Source organism: Populus nigra, chromosome 8 (assembly GCF_951802175.1).
Source record: "Populus nigra chromosome 8, ddPopNigr1.1, whole genome shotgun sequence".
NCBI lineage: Eukaryota > Viridiplantae > Streptophyta > Magnoliopsida > Malpighiales > Salicaceae > Populus > Populus nigra.
In genome coordinates this window covers 2,179,108-2,194,378 of record NC_084859.1, presented here as the reverse complement: position 1 = coordinate 2,194,378, position 15,271 = coordinate 2,179,108, and the positions used below count along the sequence as shown (strand labels likewise).

General features: G+C 31.3%; 1 protein-coding gene across 2 annotated transcripts; it reads right to left on the bottom strand.

The window, feature by feature from the left end:
- Window positions 1-6,069: 6,069 nt before the first annotated feature.
- On the bottom strand, window positions 6,070-12,962 carry LOC133701108 (BRASSINOSTEROID INSENSITIVE 1-associated receptor kinase 1-like). 2 transcript variants are annotated; one of them, XM_062124915.1, is made up of 11 exons: window positions 12,561-12,962; window positions 12,338-12,474; window positions 12,170-12,241; window positions 11,497-11,640; window positions 10,747-10,818; window positions 10,564-10,635; window positions 10,396-10,472; window positions 10,092-10,220; window positions 9,650-9,991; window positions 8,521-8,915; window positions 6,070-6,688 (listed from the first exon to the last, which is right to left on the bottom strand). In XM_062124915.1, the coding sequence occupies exons 1-11, from the start codon at window positions 12,567-12,569 to the stop codon at window positions 6,374-6,376; spliced, it is 1,764 nt and encodes a 587-aa protein (XP_061980899.1). In that variant the 5' UTR covers window positions 12,570-12,962; the 3' UTR covers window positions 6,070-6,373. The 2 variants fall into 2 exon arrangements, with proteins under 2 accessions (XP_061980899.1, XP_061980898.1); XM_062124914.1 differs by having other exon boundaries at window positions 12,338-12,470; window positions 12,561-12,961.
- Window positions 12,963-15,271: the final 2,309 nt, after the last annotated feature.

The following is a 15,271-nucleotide window of genomic DNA, read 5'->3' as shown; positions in this document are numbered from 1 at the left end:
AAACTTTCCCTTCTAGACTACATCCTTAAGTTTTAATTTTGATATAAATCTATCCCATGGTACCACCCAAAGAACCAAACTAAGAAAAGAGGTAAACCTATACCAAACTTTCATCATGAATACTTTTGAAAACCTGATTAGTGATTACCATAATAGATAACTTCATATCAATTTCCAAACTATAACTATTACTACCTTAATCTCTTATCTATATGTTAACTTAATTAGTTATAACTCTAGCATTCCATATTTATCAATATAATATGTATATCTGTTTATTGACATCTTCATATACTTACTAATCCCCTATTTAACAAAGATGTTGTACACTTATCTGTTTTTTAGTCATGGTGTTCATATTCTTGCCAAGTCATGGTTTTACATATTCTTACTTTTTTCAGCATCTAGAGTTTTTCAATCTACTCATTACCTATCACTTTTAAGTTGTCAATTTAGCTGTCACTCTAACATGCTACAACCACCTTAATAATTCTCAAATGTACCAAGTTTTTGTTATTAAAATAGCTCGTATGCACCTTACTACCCTGTTTAACTAATCCCTTGTTTTTCATATCTTACTATCATCATTATCCTTAAAATCTCCATATATACGCTGCCCAACACAACATTTGAAAGCACCCTATTACAATCTCTATAACAATACTATAACTCATATCATAAGTTGTCAAAAAGCATCTTACGAATTACATTCCAATGTCATTCCAAAATACAGTAATCTAGTATCATTAGTTACCATTATCATAGGTTGACTACCTAAATGGATTCTATATTAATATCACTAGTCAAATCTTCTCCATCTTGAAGTCAAATCCAAATCTTTCATTCAGGTCATTCCACATTCTACTTCCTTTCCTTTTTATATTTTAATTCTATTTTCTGGTTTATTCTTTTCATGTTTCATTCCTTTTTCATGATTTTTAATATAACCCATAACTATTATATTTCCTACAATTCTTATTTCACACATCAACAATCTTGCATAACTAGTTATACCTTCTAGTTACCCAGTACAACTTTAAACTACCATCATCAATGATACTATTTAATTCTGGCTAAAGCTTATGGTTACCAATAACTCTGACAAACCCTACACATATCCCTTTAATTATTGTTAATACAGATGACTAAGACATCTATTCTTCATGTCAGTAATCATCCACGTGAAATAACAATCCTTTTACCCATCTCCTTAGTCACCATGAACATGGCTACTGCCATTACAGTATATTAAGTATCAAACATCTTTTATATTCGTCAACATTATCGACCAATATTGATATTTATTTTCTTAGCTATTGCTATTGTGGTATACCAAATATCAAACATCCTTTGTATACATCAACATTATCGATCAACATTGATAATCATTTCTTTAGCTACCACTTTTATGGTATACTAAGTATTAAACATCCTTTATGTCCGTCAACATTATTGATCAACATCGATATTCATTTCCTTAACTACTGTCATTATGATATACTAAGTATCAGACATTCATGTGTCCGTAAATATTATTGGTCTTTAAATAAATAGGTAATTATATTTGATTAAAATTGAGAACTTCCTTTACAATAGATTCTCAACTTTTATTTAAATCAAGTCATATAATATTTTCCTCTTACGAGTAAATTCATGACATTTCTATTTCCAACACAATTTGTATTAATAAAACAAGGCTAAAGAAAGTACAACTTTTTTTTTTAAATAGAACGAGGTGACAAACACCTACTTGTAGAGTGTGTAGTTCATGTTCCACTAACACGCTACCTAACTCTAGTAATATCTCCTGTATCTATATGATTACAATCTATTATAAAATACATAAAATTAACTTAGGAACCTTATCTCAATTCTCATTTAATGTGTATATATGAATTAACAATAAATAAATTCACAAGGCTCAATACATATCCATACTTTTTATTATTCTTATCATCTATAAAACCTCAATTCTACTATTTACTCTAGGTATAATAATCTATTAACACACAATCATGAATAATCTATTAACACACAATCATGAAATAAACACAATAATTAACATCCATGCATCTAATTTAGCCAAATTCCACACTTAATAATAATCTATGATGACTTCTATCCTTTCTTTTCTTTTTATTATGCATTTTAAGCCAAAGCTAACATTTAATTTTCCGAAGCATATACTCTCATTCCCTTATTTAAAAATCTTTCTAACATGTTCCAATTCAAGTTTTTTTTTAAGAAATGTTTCAAGACATTGAACCACCCAAAAGCTCATTTCCCATTATTTTTCAGATATGATTGAAACTACACATTTAATGTTTTTAGGTTTTCCTTGTAAATTATCTATTACCATTAATTTTAACAAATTTGTTTCAACTTCTTGAAAGCATTTAACACACTATAAGTTCTTTTTACTTCCATTTCTCTTCCTTTTTTCTCCATGTTAGGCCGAAACTAGCTTTGCTTTACCCTTTGGTTTTTCTTTTAATTTTCCTATCAAGGTTCATCTTAAACAAGTTCAGTTAACAATCTAACATACTCTGAAAGATTCCAATATTTTCATCCCAACATGGTTAAACACAACTAAAACAATTACTCTGGAAGATTCCAATATTTTCTCTCCATGATTGAACCTTAGACATAGATAATTCATGGATTTTTTTCTTCAATTTTTCCCTCACAATTCCCACTAAACAAAACAACAACTATACTACACATTAATTCATTTAACACAATTCTAGTCTAAAGAATCCAAACCAATTCAAATCACCATTTTGACTAAAATGCTTTTCTTTTTTATTAAAATTTTCTTCATACTTTTGAACCAAACTCCATTTATACATGCTTTCTACATTTATACATCAATTAAATCACCATTAGAACCAAGAATTTCAAATAGATTCCCTTCCTTTAACTAATTTAAAAATTCAGGCAAGGATAGGTTCCTTCCCTTTCATTTTCAAGTTTACTAACCAATATCAGTTTCTCCATTACTCATCATAAACCAGAAATAAGAAGTAAGGACACTTACTCAAGACATACCCTCCTTCTCCTCTTTAACAGTTGCTGGGCTTTTGTTCTTATAGCAAGAAGATGATATTTTTGTTCTAATTATAATTTTACTTTTTATTTAACCCTTTAGGTGATTTTCATGTAAAATACCCAGTCTCCAACCTATATCATAAGGCCTTACTGAATTTTGCCTGACTTAAAATTTTAAACCTTGATAAAAAAAAATATGTTTGGAGACTTCAAGAAAAGTTTTAGCCTAATCCAAAAATTATATTAAAAATTATGCATGATAGTATAAAAAAAGTCAGTTTATGATTTTCTATCAAAAATTTAAATTTTTTTAACCAATCCTTATATATATCATATCAATCATTCCACTAGGTCCTAGGGAAAATCTATTTATTTCAAAAAATATATAATTTTTTTTATTATTTATTTTATTTTTTGACTTATTAATGTTTCATAATAACATTACTGATTTTTAGTTGGGTTTACACTAATACTTTTTCGTATAGTTCTTTCTTATTTTTTATTTCTCATTTCCATCATAATCTCTCAAAATTATTTTCTTATTCTCAAAACACAATTATTTAAAATTTTTCTATTCTTTTATCCATCGTTTTTGTCGTCACTGTTTTTACCATCATTACAAATTTTAAACTAAAATTTATAATGCTCATTTTAAATTCAACTACACCTTTAAATTTATTTATGGAAATCATCTCATTCATTACACATCATCTTTATTATTAATTTCACCATCTATTCATTTATTTTCGTTCTGAGTTTCAATTACTCTTCAAGGTCGGTCTCATTACTTTTAGTCCTAAGTTTATGCAGGGCTTTACAAATTTTTTTTTAATTTCACACTCCAACAACTGAATCTTTTTCTTTTTTTATTTAGTATTTTTTAATTTCATCCTTCAATATTAGATTATTTGGGAATTGAGATTTATATTTTTTTTATAGAGTTATCATGATCTTATGAATTTAGTTTTTTTTTCTCTTGATTTCAACCTTGAACATTAAATCTGTTGTAAATGAAGTTTTGTAAATTTTTTTATTTGATTTTTATGAAGTTATTTCGATTCTATAACCTGAGTCCTGAGTTTAAAAGGTTGGGCTAGGTTGACTTTTATTATTTTTTTTAATTACTTATTTTGGATTTCATCATTAAACATTGAATTGGTTGGAAATTGGGCTTGATTTTTTTTCCATGAGGTTATCCTGATCTCATGACCCGAGTTGTTAATTTGACGGGTTGACTCAATTGTTTTTTAATTTAATATTTTTTTTAATTTTGTCTTTCAACATTAGGTTAATTAAGAATTGGCTTTCATAATTTGTTTTGATTTGTTTTCTATAAAGTTATCACAATCTCATAATTGAGGTAAAAAATTTGACATGTTAACCTGAGTAAATCTATTATGTTGTTATCTCAATATTTGAAAATAAATATCATTCAATATATTATCGTATCAATATTTAAAAAAAAATATAGTCCAAATATTTATTATATTTTGAATTTACAATTAACACTTATATATATATATATATATATATATATATATATATATATATATATATCTAACTCGCAATGTAAGAAGACAAATAATCTAGTTAATGCTATTAGTTGTTTCAATGTTTTGATTGATGGGTGTGGTGGAGGCTTAGTATCTGTTCCTTGTTTTTGAAAACTAAGTTAGGCAAATCACAAATACATCACTTTTTTGTTAATCTTACGCTAAAATTATTTTTATATCAATTTTACTTCTAAATTGTTTTGATTTCTTATTTAAAATATTTATTAATATTACTCAATGTAACACGTTAAGTTTCCTAAATAAAGTTGTTATTTCTTTAAATTAAATCACAATATGAATGGAGATATGGATGAAAATTAAAAAAATGTACGAAAGTTTTTAATTGAGGATTTTTGAGAGTTTAAAGATAAAATTGATGTAAAAAATTGTTCGGTGATAAAATCGATATGGTTGGTCTAGGTTGGCTTGCATTATTTTTTTTAATTACTTTTTTTGAATTTCATTATTCAATATTGAATTGGTTGGAAATTGGGCCTGATTTTGTTTTCCATGACGTTATCCCGATCTCATGACCCGAGTTGCTAATTTGACAAGTTGACCCAATTTTTTTTTGTTTTTTTAATTTAATATATTTTTTTAAATTTTATCTTTCAACATTAGGTTGATTAAAAATTAACTTTCATAATTTGTTTTGATTTGTTTCCTATAAAATTATCACAGTCTCATGATTGAGGTAAAAAATTTGATATGTTAACCCTAGTAAATCTATTATGTTATTATCTCAATATTTAAAAACAAATATCATTCAATATATCATCGTATTAATATTTTTTAAAAAATATCATCCAAATATAAAAAATTAATCTAATTCGCAATATAATAAAATAATAATAATAATAATAATAATAATAATAATAATAATAATAATCTAGTTAATGCTATTAGTTGTTTCAATGTTTTGATTGATTGATGGGTGTTGTGGAGGCTTAGTAGTATCTGTTCCTTGTTTTTGAAAACTAGGATAGGCAAATCACAAATACATCACTTTTTTGTTAATCTTACGCTAAAATTATTTTTATATCAATTTTACCTCTAAATTGTTTTGATTTCTTAATTAAAATATTTATTAATATTATTCAATGAAACACGTTAAGTTTCCTAAATAATGTTGTTATTTCTTTAAATTAAATCACAATATGAATGGAGATATGGATGAAAATTAAAAAAATGTATGAAAGTTTTTAATTGAGGATTTTTGAGAGTTTAAAGATAAAATTGATGTAAAAAATTGTTCGGTGATAAAATCGATATTCCTTTTTTTTTTAATTTTATTTCTTTCATTATTTTCTTCCTTCCCATTTAAATAAAGATTTTTTTATGGGGTCGAAAACACTTGTGTTGTTTATCATATAGCTTCTTTTCTTTCCTTTTCATATATATATATATATATATAGTGAGAAAGAAGAGTGCCTTGTCTAGATGGATATTGCTGTGTTGTTACCCTGAGTGGAGAAGAAAAATATGATTCTATTTATTCCTGTAACAATCTTGACTAAATCTCTATAATACTTAAAAGTGATATGGGTGCTTCCATGGCTCCTTCCTGCCGTGTTTGATGGCACCTTAACTTTCATATCTCCCTATAGAAATTACAGCAGCGAGAAACTTCAATATATGATATAGAACTAGACATTGAAAAGAAAGGAAAGGAAAGGTAAATGGAAAAAAACAGTTTATGCACAGTGGTTGATATCACTTTCAAACACAATAGCTCTTGAAGAGACTTCCATGGTGCCCTTAAAAAGGGAGGATCATCTGGGTCCAGACAATTCATCTGGAGGGATGTGGGATGAGGAGTCTACGATCCAATTAGTGTTTGGGTGGTGAGTGTGGTTAAACTCTTGGCGGAAAATCTCCTCTTTCTGCCATTCCTCCCATCTCTCTGCCAATCCATCCCCTTCAAGCATTCTGACCACCTCTGACATCTTGGGTCGTTCCATTGGGGAGCTTTGTGTACACAGTAGAGCAACTTGGATCAGTTGCTCAACCTCATCATCGGTGTAAATTCCCTGCAGATCAGCATCAACCAGCATCTCCAACTTCTTATCTTTTAGAAGTCCCTTCACCTGAAGTTTCAGAAATGAAGTTAGACACAAAGGAAGCCACTTTCTTTGATGATTGGGCAACCTAAATAGCAAACATGGAAATGTAAATGACTGATAACACTTTGCCAACGCATGAATGACAATGCTAGGAGGAAGATATTTTAACACCTCTTTTGCAAGCCCCGCAAACGATCAACACTTATGAAAGTACGTGGACAAACATGTACACATAGAATACCCAAACAAACATGCACCGCTAGCTGCTACCAGCCACCCAGTCCAGAAACTACCAAAAGCAAAATGCACCTCTTTTTAGCATCAGATATCATCCTATGAAAGTATGTCCCATTCGAAGGCCAAAAGGGTGCTTCCTAAACTGTGCAAATTTCTGTTCCAAGTACCAATCCATCTCCCATAACCAGTACATTGTTGTCTAAATCACCAAGAATTAGCATATACAATAGTTTCTTTAATTAGCACACACTTATTCTTAGGCTGGAAATAAGCTTCCACAGCAGCTAAAAACAATCACCTAAGTCCATTCTTATATAGAGCTGGAAGGCCAACTACTCAGTAATGACAGTAAACAAGACTGCTAGAGTAACACTGACTAATATACAAGTGTAAGACCAACTTTTTTTCACCAAACCAAATGTTTCCTTGTTACAGCCTTTTTTCCTTCAATCTCAATGAATCTCATCCCAACACGTAAGAAAAAATGGACTTCTAATTCCAATTGCTATTAAATCCAATTTCTCCCTTTAAATTTTGAGATTAGTAATCTATTCCCCCCTCAGGCACTGCTTCCCTTGCCCCAAGCTAATACTTGAGCCCCTTACCTACCTACCTCCCTCCTTTGAAGAGATTACAAATAGACATTGCACTGACAAACTTTTAACTTCATAAAAATCAAGCTAGTTGCAAACTGAGTCAATTATGCCAAATGTGAAGGGATCATTTACGAGCTAGAAACCATTTGATATACTAAAGAACAAAGCAAACGCATCCTATTTGTGCAAATATGTACTGATTCACTTTAATTTGATTTCTTCATATTGACATTGTACAGCTTAGGTGGCTGTTCTGATATTGTTTGTAGTGACTCTTTCAAAGGTATGTAGACTGAAGCTTTGACGAGCAATTGTTGTAGAGTTGGTTAAGTTAGGAATGCAGGTTGTTTGGGGATTATTAGTGAGTGTTTTAAATCTAGTTTGATGGTGTTTGTTTGCTGGAAATTGTAGATGGTGTAGGGTACGATTCTGGGAGTCACTTGAGGAAGAAAAACCTAAGCTTCACACCCAGGGTTTTTAGAAGTCACACCTAAGAGGATTGCATCACACAATCAAAAGCGAATTTGCTGGAATTTCAGTCCTAAACTGATTTTGAAGATAGAGCATTACAAGCATGATACTTAATTGACTTAACAAGCTCCTTTCCTAATCCAACAAGGGATTAGACTCCTAAACCACCAACAAAACTATTCTTGTTTAGAATAGAAATAACTTTAGGACTAATAAAATATTTACTAAAGAGAAATAAAATCTACAAATGTAGAATTTGCCTAGTGTCATAGTGATTATAGTTTCTCAATTATAATTATGTAATAAAAGAGGCTAACCCCTGTGTAGAACGAGCCTTCCTGTCCTAGACCTGAACAATTTTCCAGCTGCATTCTAAAATTATTAAAAGACACAAATTTGATCCTTTTGTCGCCTGCATCACATTTTCCTTGACCACATGCAGCAATAATGGAAATCCCAACAAATGATGAACAATCCTAGAACATTCACTACCTTTTGATGTCATCAAACTTTTAATGTAAGAACACAGGAGGGAATGAAGTGACTACATACCCAATCAAGTAACATCACATCATCATCGTTTGCAAGCCGAGCAAGATCAAAAGCCCTTTGTCCAGTAATAAGTTCAAGAAGCATGACTCCATACCCAAAAACATCAGTCTTCTCTGAAGACTTTCCTGTTGATAGGTACTCGGGTGCTATGTGCCCTATTGTACCACGTACTGCAGTAGTAACATGAGTATCTTTGTAATCCATGAGTTTTGCCAACCCAAAATCTCCAACAACTGCTTCAAATTCCTCATCTAACAATATATTTGCAGCTTTCACATCACGGTGAATAATCTTCGGATCACAATGATCATGCAAATAAGCAAGCCCTCGGGCAGATCCTAATGCAATTCGCTTCCTTTTTGGCCAATCAAGAGGGGGTTGTGATTCTGGACGCTCTGCAATAATGCATCAGTTTGAAATAGAACAAATGATAATTAGTACAACCAGCCTTCGAGTTATTAGAAAGCTTAATAAGTTGCTACAAATAGAGCAAGAATACAAACTTCAAAAATTTTTGCCAACTTCTTTTCTTTCACAATACTAAATGTTATATATAACACATAGAATTGGTGTTTATTTTTCTTTTCTCTTTTGGCACAAAAAGGAGAATCTTATCAATAGAAACAAAGAATAACCACAATATACAGCACACAGGATGATAAAATAATCATGTCCATTCTTTATATTCTCTCTGTTTTATAGCTCTTAAATAGTAATTAAGAACTTCTGGGTACAAATGAGGGTTGCATATTCAAACTTTTTTGAGATGGTCTCTCAAGCATTTTTTTTTACCATGGAATGTATACCGAAGAAACACAAAATCCCTGCAGACTGAAGAGGAGACTTAAGGGGCATTAAACAGGGGGACTAAAATGCAAAATTAGGAATTGCAATTGGAGAATTGAGGTTTCTGTTCAAATTGGACTTGAAAATAAACTATTGTTAAGATTAAATATTGAAATTCTTGGTCAAGCAGAATTTGGACATGATATCACAAAATTATACAAAAAATTTAAAGCTACCTTAAGGGGAAAGAATCTAAGAGGATTGGCACGTGGAAAAGGAATCACTTATAAATTACGTAACAAAAAGAGACAAATATAGCAAACAAAGTTGCTGGTAGCAATACCTCTTAAACATGATGCTACACTTCCATTAACCATAAAAGGATAAACAAGCAACCGCTCAGTTGGAGTCATGCAAAATCCTCGTAGACGAAGCAAGTTTCGATGCACAGCCATGCTGATCATCTCAACTTCTGTCTGAAACTGCAGTTCCCCTCCCTGGGTGCGCTCCTCTTTCAGTCTTTTAACAGCTGCTAGAGAACCATCAGCTAAACGTCCTTTATAAACCTTTCCAAATCCACCTCTACCCAAAATGTTTTTGTGACTAAAATTGTCAGTTGCAACTTGTAGCTCACGCAGAGAAAACCTTTTAAGCTGTCCAAGATGAACTTCTGGGTCCTCTTCAGCTGCACATAATTGTAAAGGAAGTGAAAACGCATTCTAAACAGGTGAAATTTCAGCTATGATTAAATAAGACATCTCTTTCAAAAAAAAAAAAAAACTGACCAGGTACATCAAAGAAATGGTCCTGTGGTTTTCTACGACGCCAATAAGCAAGTACAATTGCAGGGCCAGCAAACAGCAGAGCAGCACCAGCAGCAACTCCTCCAGCAATAGCTCCAATGGCACTATTCCCTATTGCAAATGATATTTCAAGACTTTACCACCCAGAGCAACAAACATTTTCAAATGAAAGAGACCTGCTAAGATTCAAAATCCAGCCCCGGACTGAGGCACTTATCTTAACCCCTCTCAACCCCTTCCCTCTTTTGGTTAAATAAGTAAATAAAAAGTTGACATTGTAACTGACCATTAGAAGCGCCCGATGGTGGAGTAAGAGAAGATGGCGGAGAAGCTGGAAGAGGATTAAGTTTATTACCGTTAAAACTGCAAACAAATGCGGAGGTTAGTAACGCAGGTACTGTGTCATCTACAACCACCAAAATGACACTGAAAAACAGAATTACTTGCAACAAACCTTATAGGTGTGAATAATGAGAATGAGCCGTTGGTAGGAATATCTCCTGTTAGTTCGTTGTTAGAAAGATCCCTGCACAAATGGCAATATGTTTTCATTTGAGCAATATTTGGTGCCTGGGGAAATTAAGGACACACCTATTCATGATAATGAAAATATTTTCATCAGAAAAATAATACTCACAGGACTTGCAAGGAGTTAACCGTAGTTAAATTCATAGGAATTGTTCCCGACAAGGTGTTGTTGTTGAGACGCCTGTTTGACAGAACAGAAAAGTCATGTTCTGAATCTCAATGACATTGACAACGCAAAAACAATATTTAAACAAAACAGCCAGGACAAATACAGAATAAACTTTATGCACTACTAGATGTGGAAAGCCAGATTTCTAGATGGCACTTACTATCACCCGAAGTACAAATTGTCAGGGTATGTCTTGCTTATCAACAAAATGTCTAATCAAATTTATCAGAAGAAAATGTCACGTGCAGATATCCATTACTTTGCCCCGTCTCTTCTTTAGTGAAATTGTGTAAGTGGCAGGAAACTCATAGTGGTAAAAGTAGCAAAACAAAATAATCTCCATCCCATATTGGCACGAAAAGAACAAGCATGTAAAGCGTACATCCAAAACATAAACATGTGTATCCATTTGTTATTACCATTGTCATAAAAAACTGTACGAACAATTACTGTCAGCATATGCATTACTTCAACCCTTGTCTCTTCTTCATTGAAATTATGCAAGTGAAGGAACTTTTTATGATAAAAGACAGAAAAATATTTATCTTCATTTCACATTGCCACATAAAGAACAACCATGTAAGGCCTACAGCCAATACACACACAGCAAACTTCCATGAAAATATAAAAGACAGAGCAAACTAGTTCCAAGCTTTACAGAAATATTGGATGGAAGGCATGGTTACATACAAGAAACGGAGTTTCTGAAGCTGGCCCAACGTCTTTGGAATCACACCGCTTAACTTGTTCAAGTAAAGATCCAAGCTCACCAAGTTTGTCAGATTCCCAAGCTCATCTGGAATTTTTCCACTTATGTTATTGCTGTAAAGTTCCCTGTCAAAAGAACTTCATTACTAATTGTGATTCAATGACAAAAAAAAACAGGACAGGGTTTCAACAAAAGCCTGTTTTAAAAAAATATAAAATTTCAATTCCAGGTGATGTAACTCGGCAATTGCCGCTAGGAATTTGTGTTAGAAAAAAATCCCGCATGTATATAACCAATGTTAGAAGGTTTCTAAATTATAGATACGCAAAACTGTGTGCAGAGAGTCTACGATTTTCCCCTTTAAAGCCTTGGTATTCAGACACCAATCAGTAGGATCATGTGTAGAATCAAGACATTCAAGTAGATTTAGATAGCTTGTTTTCAGGTGGAAATTGCGCAAAGTGGGCTCAATGGTGATGGAAAATCAGTATGGGTATTTGCTGACTCCTTTTCCTCTCTCTTTTCAATTTTGATAGGCACAACATAACCTGTCATACTTCTATACACACTACTTGTGCACAATCAATGAGGTGAACCATACTTCTACACACTCTACTTATGAACAATCGAACCAATCAAACAAAGAAGACTTACAAGTATTGCAAATTCGGTAGGTTACCAAGTTGTGTAACCAGTGGACCAGATAGATTTGCATTTCCAAGATCACTGAAAGTAAAATTAGCATGTTGTTACATTAACAGCAATAGTAGCCGCCATCATCAACTAAATTTAACACTATCTTAACTCCATAAACAAACTTACACACGCGTGACGCTATTTTCACTATTGCATGTAACATGAAACCAGGTGCAGGGATTGACAAGAGTAGGATCCCAACTCTGAAGAACATTACCCGGATCAGCTAAATTCGTCCTTAATGCGTTCAGGGCATCGCCTGTCTTGCCAACACAAAACCATGTTATTATTTTTCCAATATATATACATATACTACAACAAACAACAAGACAAGAGAAGAAAGGCATACCTTCTGCATTACCGGATACCCTTAACACCAAATGAAACAGCAAAAAGAAAGCCGAGCTCCAGATCTCCCACATCCCTTTTTCTTTCTTTGTTGAACCCCAAATTATTTCATTTCTTTACACTACCTTGACTTTGTAATAGTTCAAGAACCCAACCCGTTGACCCAAACCCAAATCCCTACAATCTCTAGTTTTGAGGTCCAAGATGGGAAATTTTTACTTTTTAGCAAGATGGGGAGTTGATTTTCAGTGTGTTTGGTGGGAGAGATGGCTCGTGTGGAGTGGGTAAGCCAAAAACAGGGGGAAAAATGGAGAGTTGGATTGACAATATGAGAAGAGTTTGCTGAGAGAGTGTGTGTGTGTGTGTGTATATTCAATGATCTACGGTTTGGAGGGCGAGGGGGTTTGTCTTGGTCAAAGACAACATGTGTCACTTACCCATTTGGAGTGCACTCCATGTTCGAATGAAATTTCCTGTCCTTTCTTCCAACTTTAATTATTCTTTTACGTCCCTAAATTTTGATTTTTTTATATCTTTAGATTATTTTAATATAATAATTTTAAAAATAATTTTAAAAAAATAAAATATTATTTTAATACATTTCTAAAAAAATCACTTTAAAAATTAACTATTATCACAGTTTTAAACACACTTTAAATCTTATTATACAAATTTGATTTAATTTTTTTAACACCCGACTCGACTCAGATAAGATAATAATAAGGTTAGGCAGAGTTAAATTGGATTTGATAACCATAATTTAAGTACCATATAAATCTTAACCAAAACCAAGTTAGTTTTAAATGAAGTAATATTTTTATGAGTTTGGATAATATATTTTAATATTACTAGATCTATATTTAATTTTAATATATAATACCAAAAATAAAATAGTAGCATGCTAACATTACAAATGAAGGAAAATGAACAAATATAGAGTTTAGTATTTGGCTATTTGCAACTAGAAATAAAGAAGGAAGACCTCATTTTAGTCCCTCGATTATATATAGTTTCTTGATTGGGCCTTGAACTACTAATTTTATTAAAATATTGAAGATGATGTAGTGTTATTCTCGTATTAGACTAACCTTAATTTGCACAAGTAATAAGTACAAAACTATCAAATTTTTTCTTTATTTAGAATATGAATGAGTAAAAATACGAAAAGCCCGATTAAATCAAGAAAACTGGAAAAAAATAACTGCAAAAATCAAACTGTTAAAAAAACCGATTAAAATTAAAAAAAAAACCGACCGGTTTGGTTCGGTTTTGGTTTTATAACCTTGAAACTGAAAAACCGAACCGAACCCAAGTCGAAAAAACAGGGAAAAAACAGAGCCAAACCGAAAAAACCGAGTCAAACTGGTTTGAGCCGATTTTTTCCAAAAAAACCGAACCAAAACCAATCGGTTTGAACCGGTTTCGGTTTGATTTCTGTTTTTTTTTTAAAAACACATTTTAATTTAGTTATTTAAAAAAAAAATACAAACCGAACTAAACATAAAATGCAAAAAAATAAATTAAAATAATATAATCCTTGTATTGCCCGCACAAGATAAATGGAGAAAAATAGAACATTTTCTAGGAGGAATAGAATTCGTTAGAAAACTTGAATAACATGTGCACTATTTAACATGACGTACAAGTAAAGACTTGACTGTGGAAATGTAGATGGGTAGGGACTTAATTGATAAAATCAGTATTTGAGGGAGTTAGTTAAGAAATTGATATAGTTTAGGGACTAGTATGAGATATTCCTTGAGCACCAGTTCAACTAGCCGGGTCAAATAAGCCATAGCTGGCCAGCCTTGTAAATTAAGGGCAGGTTTCGCCCCTCTATCATTTAAGTTCTTTTAAGGATTTTGTCTCCTTTTTTATGGTTATTTTTTTTAAAAAAAATAAAAATAAAAAATAAAAAAGACTAGAGAAAGTTCAACAGAGAAAAAGGCATTGACTGAGAGGCAGAAGAATATTCTTCATAGCCCAAAATCATGAATGTTTAATATAATTCCACGTATCAACGTCCTGGACGAGTAACAATCAAGAGAAAAGATCCCTTTAAGATAAATATAATAGTGATTATTTTTTAAAATATTTTTTAAATTTGGAAATATATAAAAATATATTTTTTTTATTTTTAAATAAAAACTTTTATTTTAAAAAATTATAAAACACGATTTCTTATTTATTCCAAATTGAAGTCCATTTTTTGCAAGCCATAATATAAAACATTTGGGTCAGATGGATGAGTGTTTGGTCGATTCCTAGAAATTGGATCATAACCTTAGACACGTTCACTTCCATTCCCCAGTATCTATCGAACGCCTCCTAACTCTTCACATTTTTTTTTTTTTTTTTTACAAACCAGAAAATTATAGAGTTGACTTCCCTTATTTAAGTTATTTTGGATACCAAAGGCTTACGGCCTGGTTTAATTTGATTTTTTTAATTTTGTTTTATATAAAAAATTATTAATTTGATATTTTTATGTGTTAATATTAAAAATTAAAAAATATTATTTTAATATATTTTTAATTAAAAATTATTATTACAAAAATAACTTGCATCGTATTAAAGTTAAAACTAGCAATAATGCTCGCTTGTTGGGAGCACTTTTCAAGATCTATTTTTATATTTAATTATATAACAATTAAGATAAATAATTATAAGACGAATTATGATTAATGATTAAAATTTTAGAGAAAAAATATA